The sequence below is a fragment of the Eschrichtius robustus genome, chromosome 16, assembly GCF_028021215.1.
Source record: "Eschrichtius robustus isolate mEscRob2 chromosome 16, mEscRob2.pri, whole genome shotgun sequence".
Taxonomy (NCBI): domain Eukaryota; kingdom Metazoa; phylum Chordata; class Mammalia; order Artiodactyla; family Eschrichtiidae; genus Eschrichtius; species Eschrichtius robustus.
Window position 1 is genome coordinate 51,941,286 of NC_090839.1, and position 18,367 is coordinate 51,959,652.

Genomic DNA, 18,367 nt, shown 5'->3' on the forward strand with positions numbered 1-18,367 from the left:
TGTCATTCAAATTCTAAGCTGGTATGAGACACTTAAAAATCTGAAACATTCTTTTGGGAGTGGAGGATAATTATATTCCTCCCCATCTATTGATTTCTCTCTACAATGCAGATGTCAGATTTTCCACGGATTTTTTTTTCTTCCAAAGTGTCAAAGGAACAAAGCCTTCTTTGAGCCTTTTTCAGCCCAAAATTAATTCCAAAAAAATGGCACAGACAGACCAGTAACACACCGAGTGACCTCCAGCTGTCCATACAACCTCTGCTCTCCCTGGGGAAAGGGTGAGTGCCAGGATGCTGGAATATTCTGGGGCGACCGAGGAGACCTCAGGCCTTATGGGCAGTGGGTGGGGCAGGCGCCCGGGGGATGCACAGGGGCTCCTCTCTAAAGCTCACGGGTCCAAGAACATGCTCCTTAAAATCTCCCATTTGGAAATGGGAAAAAGCAAGGCCCTTTGCCACAGAAAGAACATCAATTTCTGTGACACTGCACAAGTCCCATCACACCTAACTGGGTGGGGGGCTCCCAGGCCTGCAGCCGGGGGAGGGGAGACGGCCCTCGGGTCCGAGCCAGCACAGAGAGCTCCCTCGGCAGTGCCCCCATTTTGCACATACACTGCACCCCGTTCTCTCACCGTCAGAGTCTCTGTCTCTCTGGAAATCCTTTTCTCCATCTGCAGACACGGGCGATCAGTCCTACACCTGCTCCTTTCCCACAAAGGAGAAGCATCCTCAACCTGGGTTTGCAGGTAGGGGAAGAGGGGCCGTTCCCTCCCTGGAGCAGGCCTGCTGGTCTGGGATGTGCTCACAGCCATGGGGGGTGGGGGTCGGGACGCCTTGGTTCTGCTCAGACCCGGCAGCACTCTGCATCTCCCCTGGGAGCTGAGCTGGACCCATGGTACCCACGTGCTCTTTGAGCAGGTGGACGACCGCAGCGTGTGAGGCTCATGGCTTAGCGCCCATATCTCACCTGAGTGTGCACAGGCTGGCCTGGGGTCTCTCAGGACTGACCTGTCTCCACATCTGAAGGGGCCCCAGACTACACAGGGTTGCCACCTAGCCCCTTCTCTCCAGGTCTGGGGCAGTGTCTGCACCTTCAGACTCCAGGGTATGATTAGATGGAAATCCACCCTCTGAATTCACCAGTGCAGTGCATCTACGCAGATGGCAGGCACCGCATCAGCTATGCGGGAACCTCTGAGCCGAATGTGCAGGGAGGGAGAGAAATCGTGGATGCTGTTGGTGGGGGGTCTTGTTGTGCCCCCTCCCCAAACCCCGAGAGCTTGTGAAAACTGCCCAGACCTGCAGGGGCCGTGGAGCGGGTGGAGGGGACAGTTTCGGGTCCTCACAGCTATTGCAGGCCTGGGTATGACCGTCCTCCCGCCGAGGCTGGTCAGAGACAAGTGGCCAAGAGACAGCACAAAGAGGGCGCTGAGCCGCTGGGCAGGGGGCAGCCGTGAGGGGTGTGCAGCTGGGCAGAGGTCAGAGCCCATGGACGGCGCTCCCCAGAGGTTCCCAGGATGCCTCCACCAGCGGCACCATGGGAAGGAGGACAGAGCAGCCCACACTAACGCAATAAAGCAAATTAGAATAACTGCTCTCATTTTGGAGTGGTGATCCCAGGACCTGGCAGGCTTGTCAAGGAAGTGGCAGCGATACCCGCTTGACTTGGTCTTGGGGGTGAGTCACATTCCAATGTTTATTTCATTACGTTAATAAGATTTTACTGTAGGAACTGACTTCCAGAGAGGCCCCGACCTGAAGGCTCTTTCCTACCGAGCTCCTGCTCTTATTTGCTAACGGGTCTGGTGTCTCGTCTCACTTGCTCACCTTTCAGCGCTGCTGCTGCCACCGTGGGGCCGGAGCATCTCTGGGACCCCACACGGCAACACGGAAACTGCTTCAGATGACCTGCTTCACCCACTCAGAGCAGTCCTGGGCCTCCAGGGAAAGCACGCAGACCCAAGTGCAGACTTGCTGGGTTCCAGGAATCCTCCTTCCCCAGCCAGCGAGGGAAGCGGGAGCTGTGGGCCCAGCGCAGACGCTACAGCAGCGACGGTGTTGCTCGGAGGCGGACACAGAGGGCCGTCACCACACCTGGACTCGCTGCCAGCAAGCTCAGGCAGAAATGTGTGCCATCTGGACGGAAAGGGGTGTGGCTCACTCTCGACGGCGGGCTCTAGGGCGAGGCCCAAGGGCTGCGGTGAGCTGTGACCCCCTAATCTCCAAGGTCTGTGGCTTTAATGGGGTTGCATCTCACAGGGATCCTTGCGTGAAAAAGCAAACTCACATGGCCTCTTAAGTCAAAGGGTTGAGCTACAATTCACATGAAACAGAACGCACACAGATGAAATGTCCAGTTCAATGTGTCTGACAATTGTACACAATCAGGAATCCACCCAAAACAGGACACAGGTTTCCATCCCACAGAACATTCTTCATGACCACTTTCCAGGCAATTCCACATGCACTGGCCAGGGGGCCGCCTCCGCCTCCACCTGCCCCCGGGGTTTCACACTTGTAGGGGCTGGTGGCCCGTGGCCCTGGGCTCAGGCTGGCTGTGCTCCTCCAGGGACTTCTGGTCTGTCTGCATCACTGCCCCGGGGGGTTGGTTCCCTCTCCCAGCTGAGCGCTGTCCCTTGTGTGGATGCACCACAGGCTGCCCATCCGTCGATGGACACTGGGCTGGTGCCCAGGTCTGCGGTCATGACGAGCAGGGCTGCTGTAGACATGTGTGGACAGGTTTCCTTTCCTGGCAGCGGAAGGCGGGCTCACAGGCGGGGCCATGTCTTGCCTTGTAGGAAACTGGCCTATGGCTGCTGAGCAAGGCTGCACCACCGCACCCCCTATGAGCCAAGTGACGCTCCCACCAGGAATCCCATGGCCCGCAGACCCTCTGACCTGGGGCGCTGATAGTGCTTTACACCCAGCCCCTCCTGGGTGCAAAATGCCGCCCCCCAGTCCTCATCGCCGTTCCTCATCGCCGTTCCCATCCCTTCGAGGGTGAAGTATGTTCAGGTCCTGCACCCACCTTCCTACTGTGATCTGCAGGTTCCGAATGTCGTTCTCATCGCCGTTCCCATCCCTCATCGCCGTTCCCATCCCTTCGAGGGTGAAGTATGTTCAGGTCCTGCACCCACCTTCCTACTGTGATCTGCAGGTTCCGAATGTTAGATTTCAGCTGGACTTGTACACTGCAGGTGTTTCCCGGGCAGGGCTTGCCTATTCATTTTCGTAATGGTGTATTTTGAAGATGGAGAAATTTAATATCAGTGAAGTATAATTTATCAATATTTTTCTTTAATGGTTAGTGCTTTTTGTGCCCTGTCCAAGAAATCTCTGTCTACCCCAAGGTAACTGTCTATGCTATCTTCAAAAAATTTTATGATTCTACCTTTTAGGTTTGTTAAAAAAAATTATTTTTTCTTGCCCCACTGATTTGGCTTATTGCCTTGGTTGAAAATCAATCAACTGCATCTGTGTGGGTCTGTTTCTGGGAGATATTCTTTTATGTTTTCTTCTAAGGACTTTTTGGTTTTGCTTTTATGTTTAGGTCCATGATTTACTTCATTTTACTTTACCAATTTACTTTGGTATAGATGAATATTTACCAATTTACCAAAATTTACCAATTTACTTCATTTACATCTATACCAATTTACTTCGGTATAGGTGAAAGAGCACTCAAAGCTCATTTTATTCTTCTATCTATACAGATTTCCAATTATTTTAGCACTATTTGTAAAAAATGACTTTCATTTTCCCATTGACTTGACTTGGTACCTTGGTTGAATATCAGTTGACAGCAGAGGTGTGGGTCTATCTCTGGACTCTCTTCTCTTCCACTGATCTATTTTTCCAGTTTAGATCAATACCATACTTCAGTTGTTTTTTTTTTAATACTTATTTGGTTGCACTGGGTCTTAGTTGTGGCAGGTGGGCTCCTTAGTTGTGGCTCACCAGCTCCTTAGTTGCGGCACAAAGGCTCCTTAGTTGTGGCATGTGGGATCTAGTTCCCTGACCAGGGATTGAACCAGGGCCCCCTGCATTGGGAGCACGGAGTTTTATCCACTGGACCACCAGGGAAGTCCCCATACTTCAGTTTTAAATTAAGCTCTAAAATCAGGAAGTATAAGTCCTCCAACTTTGTTCTTTTTCAAATTTCTTTTTATTTCTATGTAAATTTTAGAATCAACATGTCACTTTTCCCAAAAAGCCCGCTGGGAATTTGACAGGAATTACCTTGAGTCTACATATAAATCTGGGTGAAAAAAAGACATCTTTATTTATTTATTTATTTATGGCTGTGTTGGGTCTTTGTTGCTGTGCATGGGCTTTCTCTAGCTGTGGTGAGCAGGGGCTACTCTTCGTTGCTGCGCAGGCTCTAGGCACGTGGGCTTCAGTAGTTGTGGCACGTGGGCTCAGTAGTTGTGGCTCGCGGGCTCTAGAGAGCAGGCTCAGTAGTTGTGGCATGCGGGCTTAGTTGCTCTGCAGCATGTGGGATCTTCCCGGAACAGGGCTCGAACCCGTGTCCCCTGCATTGGCAGGCAGATTCTTAACCACTGTGCCACCAGGGAAGTCCCCTCTAATGACTTTGTAATACTGTATGATGTACAGTTTATTTTTCACATTAACTTTGTATCCTGCAACCCTGCTAAATTAATGTATTCACTTTAGTAGTTGCTTTTTAAGATTCCACTGGGTTTTGTACATGTACAATCATGTCTGTGAGTAAGTTTCATTTCTTTTTTGGGAATCTTTATGGCTTTTTCTTGTTTTATTGCACTAGGACTTCCAATATAGTGTTGAAGAGCAGCAGCAAAAACAGACAACAGGCCTGTTTCTAATCACACATGAATGCTCTCGTTCTATCACCACTGAGGAAGCCTCGTCTAACACGCCCTTGAGTGGGTACTGCATTGTATCGTGTACTTTTTACATCTGTTGAGGAGAAAAAATCGTTCTTCAGTTTTATTCTGTTGTATAGTGAATTGCATTAATTGATTTTCAAATATTAAACCAATCTTGCATTCCTGAGATAAACCATGCCTCTTTTATTGCCGAGTTTGATTTGCCAATATTTTGCTAAGGGTTTCTATGTCTTTGTTCGTGAGGGACACTGGTTTCTGTTTTCCTTTTTGTCCTGTCCTCATCAGGTTTTGGTATCACTCTTATGCTGGTCACAGAAAACAATTTGGGAAGTGTCCCTGCCTCTGCTATTTTCCAAGAGTTTGTGTAGGATTGCTATTATTTCCTCTTTAAATGTTTGATTTCACTGGTGTTTCAAACGTTTTATTTCAAATGTTTGATTTCACTGGGCCTACACTTTCTTTCTGGAATGGTTTTTGATTACAGATTCAATTTATTTACCAGATATGGAGCCCTTTCGATTTCCTGTTTCCTTCTGTCTCAGTTTTGGTAAGCTGCACTTGTCAAGGAATTTGTCCATTTCACCTATGTTGTCAAATTTATTGGCCCGAAGCTTTCATAATATTCCAGGTGACCTTACGGCAGAATCTCAGACAAAACTGCCAGTTATGTAAAGACAGTGTTTTCTCATGGTATCCCTCAATCACAGCATGGCTGTGGCTCCTGGCCCTGCTGAATTCTGACCCCGAAATGGTAGGTCCTGTGGGCTTCTATTTTCTCCATCTTAGCTATGGCTTTTTTTGTGTGTTAACAAGACAGGGACGGTCTGCACACAAGGAGCATCGGGGCCCCATGGGGTGTGCAGCAGATGTGAGCACAGAGCTGTGGGCAGCACAGGTGGTTAGCAACCGAGCCCCTTCTGATTAGCGAGAAGGGACTTGAGGCTGCTGTCTGCAGCCTGCAGGTTACATGGCGGTTGCCCAGGTACGGACAGGAAAGCACATCCTCGTGCCGCCTCTGAGGGCCCAGAGGCTCATCTTCATGCCCAGATTCTCCAGAGCCTCCTTTTATGTTGCATCTCCTCCATTTCACATAAAAATGACCTGCTCCAGGGAATTCCCTGGTGGTCCAGTGGTTAGGACTTGGCGCTTTCACTGCTGAGGGCCTGAGTTCAGTCCCTGGTTGGGGAGCTAAAATCCCACAAGCTGCGCGGCGCAGCCAAAAAAAAAAAAAAAAAATGAAAATGACCTGCCCCAGCCATAGCAAAGATGCAAATCTCAATGAAAACTGCTGATTTTAGCTGCAATTCTGCTCAATGAAAATTTAGAGTATTAAGTTTTCTTTTTTTAAACATCTTTATTGGAGTATAATTGCTTTACTATGGTGTGTTAGTTTCTGATCTATAACAAAGTGAATCAGCTGTACATATACATATATCCCCATATCTCCTCCCTCTTGCGTCTCCCTCCCACCCTCCCTATCCCACCTCTCTAGGTGGTCACAAAGTACAGAGCTGATCTCCCTGTGCTATGCGGCTGCTTCCCACTAGCTATCTATTTCACATTTGGTAGTGTATATATGTCCATGCCACTCTCTCACTTCGTCCCAGCTTACCCTTCCCCCTCCCCGTGTCCTCAAGTCCATTCTCTACGTCTGTGTCTTTATTCCTGTCCTGCCCCTAGGTTCTTCAGAACCATTTTTTTTTCTTTAGATTCCATATATGTGTGTTAGCATACGGTATTTGTTTTTCTCTTTCTGACTTACTTCACTCTGTATGACAGACTCTAGGTCCATCCACCTCACTACAAATAACTCAATTTCGTTTCTTTTTATGGCTGAGTAATATTCTGTTGTATATATGTGCCACATCTTCTTTATCCATTCATCTGTGGATGGACGCTTAGGTTGCTTCCATGTCCTGGCTATTGTAAATAGAGCTGCAATGAACATTGTGGTACATGACTCTTTTTGAATTATGGTTTTCTCAGGGTATATGCCCAGTAGTGGGGTTGCTGGGTCGTATGGTAGTTCTATTTTTAGTTTTTAAAGGAACCTCCATACTGTTCTCCATAGTGGCTGTATCAATTTACATTCCCACCAACAGTGCAAGAGGGTTCCCTTTTCTCCACACCCTCTCCAGCATTCATTGTTTGTAGATTTTTTGATGATGGCCATTCTGACTGGCGTGAGGTGATACCTCATTGTAGTTCTGATTTGCATTTCTCTAATGATTAGCGATGTTGAGCATCCTTTCATGTGTTTGTTAGCAATCTGTATATCTTCTTTGGAGAAATGTCTATTTAGGTCTTCTGCCCATTTTTGGATTTGGTTTTTTTTTTTTATATTGAGCTGCGTGAGCTGCTTGTAAATTTTGGAGATTAATCCTTTGTCTGTTGCTTCATTTGCCAATATTTTCTCCCATTCTGAGGGTTGTCTTTTCGTCTTGTTTATGGTTTCCTTTGCTGTGCAAAAGCTTTTAAGTTTCATTAGGTCCCATTTGTTTACTTTTGTTTTTATTTCCATTTCTCTAGGAGGTGGGTCAAAAAGGATCTTGCTGTGATTTATGTCATAGAGTGTTCCACCTATGTTTTCCTCTAAGAGTTTTATAGTGTCTGGCCTTACATGTAGGTCTTTAATCCATTTTGAGTTTATTTTTGTGTATGGTGTTAGGGAGTGTTCTAATTTCATTCTTTTACATGTAGCTGTCCCGTTTTCCCAGCACCACTTATTGAAGAGGCTATCTTTTCTCAACTGTATATTCTTGCCTCCTTTATCAAAAATATGGTGACCATATGTGCGTGGGTTTATCTCTGGGCTTTCTATCCTGCTCCATTCATCTATATTTCTGTTTTTGTGCCAGTACCATACTGTCTTGATTACTGTAGCTTTGTAGTATAGTCTGAAGTCTGGGAGCCTGATTCCTCCAGCTCCGTTTTTCTTTCTCAAGATTGCTTTGGCTATTTGGGGTCTTTTGTGTTTCCATACAAATTGTGAAAGTTGTTGTTCTGGTTCTGTGAAAAATGCCATTGGTAGTTTGATAGGGATTGCATTGAATCTGTAGATTGCTTTGGGTAGCATAGTCATTTTCACAGTGTTGATTTTTCCAATCCAAGAACGTGGTATATCTCTCCATCTGTTTGTATCATCTTTAATTTCTTTCATCAGTGTCTTACAATTTTCTGCATACAGGTCTTTTGTCTCCTTAGGTAGGTTTATTCCTAGGTATTTTATTCTTTTTGTTGCAATGGTAAATGGGAGTGTTTCCTTAATTTCTCTTTCAGATTTTTCATCATTAGTGTATAGGAATGCAAGAGATTTCTGTGCATTAATTTTGTATCCTGTTACTTTACCATATTCATTGATTAGCTCTAGTAGTTTTCTGGTAGCGTCTTTAGGATTCTCTATGTATAGTATCATGTCGTCTTAGGGAATTAAGTTCTTAACTCAAAATGTGAAGCAATAAAATAAAAACAATTTAGTATTCTTTTACTAGAAAAGTAGTAAAAGACATTGGAAGAACTGCAGAGAGAATATACAGGAAAATAAAAGCCACGCTAACAACTTAGTTAATGCAAGGGAAAGCAGCCGTCCAGGAGACAGTTACCCCCACCACCCCCAGACATCCAGCAGCAGGACGGGTTCCCCCGCCCCCCAGACATCCAGCAGCAGGACGGGTTCCCCCCCCCGCCCCCGCCAAGACATCCAGTAGCAGGACGGCCTTCCCTACGCACCTAGACATCCAGCAGCCAGACAGGTTCCCCCACTCCAGACATCCAGCAGCAGGATGGGTTCCTCCCGCTGCCAGACATCTAGCAGCAGGACAGGTTCCTACTTCCCTTGTTTGATGACTCTGAATGTCCAGGCACCGCCTCTTCTCACTGCCACTCTCCCCGTGGGCCCAGGACACCCCTGTGAGGCAGCCCTCACACCAAGCAAGGCTCCTATGGGAAGAGGGAGATGCCAGCCACTGCCACCTGACGGCCACGTGCACACCCCCCCGGGGGGCCAGGCTGAAGGGAGGGAGGTGCAGAAAAGAGACAGGTTTCGTTCTTCGACTTCCTGGGGGTCAGACTGACCCAGGTGGTATCCCCTTGGCGTTGTCCAGGTCTGAGAACTCCCAGTAGCACGGATACTGGCTCAGTTCCCAGAATGTCAGTCATCAAGTGAGCACAGTTCTCGGGCCCAGCATGGGCTGGAACCATTGAGGACGCCCGTGTGGAACATCCCCGCCCACTCCCCATGGAGGAAGCACAGGGACCAGGAGCCAAGGACTCTGGCTTCCATGACAGGTGTTTAACATGCTCTGGCTGAAAACTTTGGCCAATATGAACTCAGCTACAAAAGCAGATTGAGATAAAAGTGAAAACTTGTTTTTTAAAATAGTTGTTTGTTTACTTACTTATTTTTTGGCTTGTTGGGTCTTCGTTGCTGTGCGCGGGCTTTCTCTAGTTGCGGCGAGCGGGGGCTACTCTTCATTGCAGTGCAAGGGCTTCTCACTGCGGTGGCTTCTCTTGTTGTGGAGCACGGGCTCTCTAGGCGCGCGGGCTTCAGTAGTTGTGGCTCTGGGGCTCTAGAGTGCAGGCTCACTAGTTGTGGCGCAGGGGCTTAGTTGCTCCGCAGCATGTGGGATCTTCCCAGACCAGGGCTCGAACCCGTGTCCCCTGCATTGGCAGGTGGATTCTTAACCAGTGCGCCACCAGGGAAGTCCAAAAGTGAAAACTTTTACCTTTAAAGCATAATCAAAGGGCTTAACCACAGTGACTTGGACACCTACACCAGCTACCATTTCCTGCAGGTGAGAGAGTCTCCACTCTTTGCTCTGAGGACGGAAAGGGAAGGAGTGCATCTGGGCCTGGTCCGCCCTCTCCTGTGAGGAACTGGCAGCTCCTTGCTGCTTCGGTCTGGCCCCAGGATGCCAACGCACAGAATAGCTGCACAGCTGTGAAGCCCCAGCGTGGGACGGCCTGAATTCCAGTTCCAATCACACCAACGTGGGGTGGCCACCCTGCCCCCCCGGCCCGTGTGGCGACAGTTTGGGGCCGTCAAGTCACCTCTGTATCAGCGGGAACGAATAACGAGAACTCACGCCGCACAGGCCAGGCCCGCAGTTGGCTCGGGCAACAGGTAGGAAGCAGCATCTGAGAGCCTGTCTCGAGCTGCAGTGCCTGGCGGGGCTGATGGCCTTTCCAGGGCTTGAAGGCATGTTGTGTCACCTGGTGCTCAGCCCAGGAAAACCCGGCTCGGTGGGGTGTGCACAACTCTGCTCTTTGTGGGCCCGACTGACCACCTCCCGAGGCTCCCCTTACGGTGACCTCTTGTTAGGTTGCAGGAAATGACTTATGTCCTGTCTTGAAGCTGCGGCTGAGGGGCTTGTGTGGATGTGCGTGCCCGTGGACCCTCACCCCATTGCCCCGAGGGTTCCTGCACGCCCATCAATCCCCACCCCACATCCCAGATGTGACAGAGCCTCTGGGTCTGCGGCCGCCTGCTGGCTCCGCCGATTCCAGAACCTTCATAAGGACTCACGCGGGACCCCTTCCTGGCTACTGCTCTCAGCCACACGATGACTGTGGGCTCGGCACTGGGTCCCTGTCCGGCTGGGTGGTTTGCCTTTGGGGGATTTGGGCCAGGCTGCCCCCACCCTCCTGCTGGTGGACTGTGGTTGGTTTCCAGTTCTTGGTGCGTGTGGATAATGCTGCCGCGAGTGTTTGTGTAAAAGGCCTCTGTGACCACGTTTCCACTTCTCCTGGGTTACATATTGAGTAGAAACTCTGGGGGACAGGGTGGGCGTGGGGTCAACTCAGTAAGTAAATGCCAAACTGCCTCAAGCGGCTGCACTGTTTTACACGCCCACAGGCACGCAGGGAGTCCCTCTTGCTCGCGCCCCTCAACATTCATATGTTGAGGCCCTGACCCCCAGTGCGGCTGCATCTGGACCAAGGGAGTCACACAGGGTCAAGGAGGTCATGTGGGGGGGGGGTGAGGACACAGTGTGAGGGTGGCATCTGAAAGCCAGGGAGAGTCCTCACCGGGAACAGAATCGGCTGCAACACCGACCCTGGACTTCCAGCCTCTAGAACTGTGAGAAAATAAATGTGGTTTAAGCCACCTGGGCTGTGGTATTTTGTTATGGCAACTTGAGTGAGCCAGTATTTGGTTTGGTCAGCCGCTAAGTTCTGTCCTCGTGGGCGGGTGGGACCTCAGCGTCCATCCATGTGTGTTTCATGCAAGTGCTGGGACGGCCACGCGCATGCCTGCCGAGACCTCTCCCTTTTCAGAGTGAACTGTCCGTTAGTGACATGCATGAGTTCTTCACATACTCCACACGGAGGTTCTGCCAGGTGTGTGTTGTGAGTGCTCCCCGCAACCTGTGGCTTGCCGTTTTTCCATGGTGTCTTTTGAAGAACCCAAGATTTTCATCGTTTTGACGTACAGTTTACCCATTTTTATCTTTTATGGTTAATGGTTTCTATGCTGTAAGCAATCTTTGCCTCTCCGAGACTGTGAACGTTCTAAGTTATCTGTGAGGAGTGTCTCGGTTTTATGTTTGCGTCCACCTCGAACTGACTGTCATGTGTGGTGTGGTGGGGGGTGGGGTCCGTGTGCCCGTGTGGATACCCAGCACCGGCGGGGGAGACACTTTTCTTTCTCAGCTGAACTGACTTGCTGTCTTGTCCAGAGGTCACTTGACCGTGACTTCAGTGTGGGACTATTTCCAGACTGACCCACCCCGTCGATACGGCTCTTGGCCTCTCACCTCCCCTGGCGCCTCGAGGGCCACATCCTCTGGGAAGGCCTGAACCCACAAGCAGTGTGACGCCGACAACTTTACTCTCATTCAAGACTAGGTCCTGGGCATTTCCATGCACACCTAAGACTTGGCTCGTTATTTTCTAAAAAGAAAACCCTTCTAGGATTATGTTTGGGGCTGCACGAAATCTATCGACCAGTTTGGGGACAACTGACCCTTGGCTGGTAACGAGCCTTCTGACCACAAACGTGGAAGATCTACTTGCCCAAGTCTCCTCTCAGTGACGTTTGGTGGTTTTCAGAGCACAAGTGTCACACTTCTGTGAAAACTTCCTAAGTATTTTATGGTTGTGGATGTTAGGGGTATATTTTAAACTTTCATTTTTTTTACAGTTTTTGCCAGCTCATGGAAATACTGGCTCTGAGTCCTGCATGCTGGTCGACTTCACTCCCTAGTTCTATGGCCCTTGTGATCTTCCACATACGTGATGAACAGAGATAATTTTACTTCCTCTGTTCCAATCTTCAGGGCCTTCACCACTTTTTCTTGCTTTAATGCACAAGCTAAGATCTTCAACACACTGTTGACTAGCCATGAGGAGGCTGGCCACCACTGCCCTGTTCCCAGTCTTAGAGGAAAAATGTTCAGTCTTTCACCATTTAGTATGATGTTAGCTGTAGGTAGTTTGTATAGTTATCTTTTATCAGGTTGAAGAAGTTTCCTTCTATTTCTAGTTTGCTGAGAATTTTTTTTGTTAATTGTGAATAAGTGTTTAACATTGTCTAATGCTTTTTCTACCTAGAATGAGATGAACATATCATTTGATCTCTTTCTTCCTTATATCTGGTAACTTGGTGAATTACATCTATTTATTCATGTCCTACCAGCCTGGCATTCTGGGGAAAATCCCACGTGGACTTAACACCTTTACGTACTCTGGATTCATTTGCTAATAATTCCTTGATAATTTTTGTTTGTGCTCTTGAAGAACAGTATTCTGTAACTTCCCTTTTTTGAAATGTCCTTGTCTTCACTGGCCTCAGGAGAGTGAGCTGGGAAAGGTCCCCTCTCCCGTTTTCTGAATGAGTGTGTGTAGATTTGTTATCACTTCTTCCTTAAATATTTGATAAATCTTATCAGTGGAGTCGTCTGGGCCTGGAGTTTTCTGTGGGAGGTACCTTTTGTATTTTTTTTTTTTTTATAATTACTGTTTATTTATGTATTTTTTAATTTTTTTTTTTTTTGGCTGTGTTGTGTCTTCATTTCTGTGCGAGGGCTTTCTCTAGTTGCGGCAAGTGGGGGCCACTCTTCATCGCGGTGCGCGGGCCTCTCACTATCGCGGCCTCTCTTGTTGCGGAGCACAGGCTCCAGACGCGCAGGCTCAGTAGTTGTGGCTCACGGGCCTAGTTGCTCCGCGGCATGTGGGATCTTCCCAGACCAGGGCTCGAACCCGTGTCCCCTGCATTAGCAGGCAGACTCTCAACCACTGCGCCACCAGGGAAGCCCACCTTTTGTATGTTTAATGACTCAGTTTATAAAATGATTCAGCTGCGCTGACCCTCATGTCAGTGTCAGAAACCTACCTACCTCTATGTCCTCTAACTGCCCACTTCACGTGCATTAAGTTGCCCATACTACTTCTTTTTAACCTTTTATTTTGAAGAAAATCTTAGATTTCATAAAAGCTGTAAAAATGACAAGGAGACCCTGTACACGTGTCACTACTACTTCAACCCTACTTGGGCTTCACCAGCTTCCCACTAACGTCCTGGCTGACGGCTCCTTAGGCTTTAACTAAGGTATGACTTGGATACTTGAGATGCTGGTCAGAAGCTGTGCAGAACGTCCCGCAGTTGCGGCATGTCTGATGCTTCCTCATGGTTAGATCAGAGGATGCATTTTGGACAGAGTGACGCTTTGTCCTTGGAGCTGCATCCTCTGCACAGATTCCTCCCCTCTGTGCCCTGGCCGCTGCCTCCAGCAGGAAGCCCTCTGGCCATCACTGCCTCCCCGCGGCAAGGATCCCGGCCTCCCTGAAGAGCCAGGCAGTCAAGGGCTCAGCTCGAGAGTTTCCCTCTGGACCCCGGCCCACCTGGCTGTCGTTGGGTGTGAAAACAGTTGTGTCACCATGTGTCCAGTTTCCAGCTGCTTCCAGAGAAGGGTAGCCTGGTGCCACCTCTCCAGACACCTGAGGATGGAGTGGCCGCACCGACTGCACCCTGGGCACCTGGGGGGCCTGGGCCATCAGTGGGCAGAGAGGTTTCTTTCCTTCTGCTCGGGCACCCCCACCCACACGACCCGGGGTCCCCTCTGAGGCTGAGCTCTGAAAGGACCAATCTGTCCTCTGGGGCATGTGAAGCATGGCCAGACTACAGAACCACAAGCAGGTCTGAGCGTCCGGGACAGTCGCCAGTTCTGATCGAGCAGCAGACAATCGGGGCCGGGCTCATCCCGGGCAGCGTCTGCTCAGTTCCTACAGACTGGACAACTTGCTGCCATCACTCCTTTTTATCAAGTCAACTCTGTCGTTCTGCTTTCCTACGAAGGGAGGTTAATAATATCCAACGTACAGACGGAATCAAGTAATTACACCTTTTAGTGCACCTGATAATTTTTTATCCAGCTGGTGCTAACAGTCAATCAAAATGCCATAAAAGGTGCTTTACAACATGCTAATGACTCGCCGCCCCTGTGAGGCATCGTGGGAGTTTGTGCAGCCGCGAACCGTGCTCAGAGCAACCTGACAGCTCCGCCACCCAGGGCTCTGCAGCCGAAGCTACCGTCCCAGGAGGGTCCTGATAAAGTCCTTAGAAACAATGCATATGTTTTTATGCTTTTTAAAGACAGCTGAGAGAGAATCTACAATTGAGTCCTAGACGGACAAGGAACAGCAGCCTTGAAGCTAAGAACACCTGTGCGGTGGTGAGACAGCTCACGGTTTCGTGTTTCATCAAAGGGACCTATGAATACCACGCTCATCTTTCTAATTAAATGGAAAAATGAGTTTAGGGAAAGCATCACACTTTGCCATGGGATCTGGACCCACATAATCACCCAACACGGTGTTTCCAAGTGTCTGTAGCTGCTCATACCCTGCTGGGTTGGGAACCTTGCCAACCACCCCGGCCTGTCTCCCACCCCCCTGCCACAGAGCTCATCCCTCTGCACCCAGCTGCCTGCAGTGCCCCCAGAGCCTGGCCAGACGGCGCAGACGTGGCAGCTACCTGAACCACCACGGCGTGACAGCCAACAACCTGGGAGTCCAGGAGGGGAGCCTGTGGGAGTGGGAACCCACGGTCCTAGAGGGGACACCCGTCCTGCTTGAGGACCGGCCCGTCCCCCTCGACAGCAGATGCCGTCACTTGCTAGTTCAGTCTGCCCAGCAGACTGTGGCACCAGCCAGGACGTGGGGCGACGGGGGCTTCAAATACAGAGAGCCGCAGAGGGCAAGATGGCGCTGTGCTGCCTGGGGGACGAGGCCCCCTGTCACGTAAGAAGCCCATAAGTAAACCGAACATTTGACAAGGAAGGGGCAGCATGGCACAGTGGAGGACAGCGACTTTGCAGGAGGACCAGCGCTGGCCCCCACCCCCCTGCAGGCTTGTATTTTCCCCCACGAGGAACGACTTAGAGCAAACAGACACTAGACTGTCTGGACGATGTGAAAGAAATGGGTATTTTACATTTTAGTGTAACAAGCAGGGCAGAGGTGGAAGGGAAAGTACACGAAGTCGCCCAGACCTCTGCCTGGTGAACCACCTCACTCCTGATTTTAAGTTTCTGAAAACTCGAAGGTGTAATTAGAACTGAGATGTGCACTTTCCATGGCTGCATGGCAGGTGGGCGTCAAGGTGCCTGGTCCCAGGGCACAGCAGGAGGGCGTGAGGGGGAGAGGACGTGGCAGGAAAGCGGGACAGCTGAGCACCACCTCAACCACATGGGGAGGCGTCGGCAGAAGGGGCTCCACCGGCAGAGAGACAGGAGGGCGCGAGGCCGGGGTCACAGACGATGTCGTGTGACCCTCTAACACGTTTCCCGACATTTCAGATGCTCCATACACACCAGGAGGGCTGAGGGGGAAGGGGTGACCAGGGGACCCTCTCCTGAGTGTCCCAGTGGAACGACTCAAGTCCTGGCTGTTTCCCACAGAAAATGGCCAGGCCAGAGGGGCCAGCGGAGCATCGAGTGCTCAGAAACAGGCCTCGGATATCATGGAAAGTGGTGGAAGGGGCATGGCTGGCCTGGCTGGCGGGAAGGCAGCAAGGCAGCCACTCGTTTTTAGTACGTTTCCTTCCAAGTATAACAAATAAAAGTTCTACTTACCGCTCCGAGCATGATTCTGAAAATCAGCCACCGATAGCCCCACAGGACGATCCGGGACGTGGGGGTCCCCCTGGGCAATGGAGACAGAGTCCAGAGAGGGCACAGGAAAATCCCCAGGAAGCCCGTCTCCAGAAGCTGGGACTCCCATCCTGAAATGAGGGCAGCAGAACACAAAGGACGAGTGAGCAGCAGTGGACACTTTCCGAGGAAGCAACTGCACCAAACCCGGCTTAACCCAGACGGTCCTTCAAACAGGACAAAGAGCAACCGAGCCACAGCACCCGGCTGAGCCTAGCAGCTCAGGCCGTGGCTCCTGCCCTTCGCAGGGCGCCCACAGACACGGTGCAGCCCCTGAGGAGTCACCAGGGTGGACACGGGCACCAAGCAGGCTGGACGACCCGGACGTGAGTTGCTGAGCACAGAGCAGGCTGTGGTCCCATCTGCCCAGGTGAGGGAGGGAGCCAGGGGAGTAGCAAGTACAGGCCCTGAGTGGCTCAGCCCGGCACCGCTGGATGGGGGGCATCAGTCATTCTTCCTGCTGGGGAGCCCATGTGAGAAATGCAGGTATGAGCAGCACACCTGAGTTCTCGCTCCTACCGTGGAGACGGCCCCTCACACTGCGTCCCTGGGACACCCGGAACGTGGAGCTGGTCTCGGGCTGCAACAAAGGAGCCTGGGCTGCACTTTGTGGGCTGCACGACTTCCCTTTCACCCCACGCTGACGAACCTCAAAAACATTCTGCTGCGTCAGAGACGCTTCAGACAAGGGCAAACACTCTACAGTTCCACTAATGTAGGTTCCAGAACAAGCTGCCCCCATGCAGGTGAGAGAAATTAGAACCTGGCTGCCTGGGGGGCTGCGCCCTGGGGGTGGGAGTGCTGGTCATGGTGGTGCACTGGCCAAGACTTACCAAAAGCACCTTAAGGTCTGTGCATTTCAATGTTTGTAAACTGCTTTCTCAAAAAAACAGACAAACCTAAATGAATTTTGAACCCCACTCTGAGACACACTGAACGTTAAGATGAGGTGTGAACAGATGTGTGATGATGCCAGTAGAGCCAAGGACCAGCCACGGCAGAATGTAGGTGGTGGGTTTGCAGGTTTTCACTGTACAACTGTTTGAAACTTTCTATGGCTTGAAATTTTTCATAGTAAAATGTGGAGGGAGAAATCCCACTGACTCTCATATGCTCTGGATTTCTGAAGCTCAGTTCCACATCGGTTCTTCTCTGGAAGACAAACAGGTGAGTTTGCCCAAAGGCAGCAGTGCCAACACCGGGGCGGCACCGACGGGTGGGCCGTCACTGCCTGGGGTCTCTGTGGGCTCACTGCATCGGCTGAGCCACCTGTGCTGGGGGATCTGGGGCCACCAGCGTGCGCCCTGCACCGTCTGGAGATGATTCCAGAAGCAGAAAGAAGCCTGGACAGTGTTGGGGAGAAGTGCCCGGGGGAGGGAGCCGAGTGAGGTGGGCGACTGGAGTCCAGAGCGCCACCAGGCTGTGGCCAGGCCACAACCAATGGAGACGGTGGGCCTGTCGGCACAGCTGTCACCGACGGGAGAGGAAGGCAGAGCACAGGGCGCTCTGGCCAAGGCCGAGATGGGGACATCGGTGCCACCCTCCTCTGGGGACCCAGTGTGTGGGATGCCCACGTGGGCCGAGCCGGCCTCCAGGGCACACACCCGGCTTCCCCCAGATGCCTCAAGGGAAGAAAGCAGGAAGCCCTCGTGCTCGTCTGCTCTACGAGGTTCCAGACACTGAGCGTCGCTCATTTTGGGTCCAGGTCTCGTCCTTCTGCTCATGGACATGGACGACCTTTGCTTCACAATGTGCTTCAAACCCCCTTCTTGTCTCCACAGGAAGAAGCGGACTCTGTTCCTTATGTGACACGTCTGGTTTTATCTTGAGAAGTCGTTTTCATTAAGCTTGGACTCCTTCCACATGGGGGCATTTTAAAACGTGTGGTTTTATGACGGCAGAACATGAAGTGATGACACGGCTCTGGGAGGACTTATCTGCAGACGCTTCAGATCTGAGAAGGGACCTCAAAGGCCACTTGTCCCCACCCCCTCCTCAATGCGGCCCCGTGAGCAGGGCAGGCAGACACGGTGTTCCAGGCTGAGCTGGGCAGGCCCCAGAGGAAGCAAGGCTGGAACAGCCCACATAACCGCCCAGGAGTGGGGACCCGGCCTTGCTCGCGCTCCCTGGAAGCCCCTCAGCAGCTTGCAGACCTCACGTGGGCGGGCAGAGCAGTCCCCAGAGCCCGGGTCTGCCTTCTCTGTCACCTCGCTCTGCACAGACGCGACGAACGGAATTTTAATGTGCAGTTTGAGTGACACCAATCAAAGCGAAATGCAAATGGCAGAGCCCAGAGACCCTCCTAAGTGCCAGGAAGCAGGTGACGGGGACCCGCTATCACCCTAGG

At 50.9% G+C, this 18,367-nt stretch overlaps 1 protein-coding gene across 1 annotated transcript in view; it reads right to left on the reverse strand.

Annotated features, from left to right (window-relative positions):
- The window catches only part of LMF1 (lipase maturation factor 1), a 70,672-nt gene that overhangs the window by 20,153 nt on the left and 32,152 nt on the right, over positions 1 to 18,367 (reverse strand). The window contains exon 2 of the mRNA XM_068565623.1: positions 15,943 to 16,091. Within this exon, the coding sequence (XP_068421724.1) occupies positions 15,943 to 16,091 (149 nt within the window). The remainder of the gene's footprint in view (positions 1 to 15,942; positions 16,092 to 18,367) is intronic.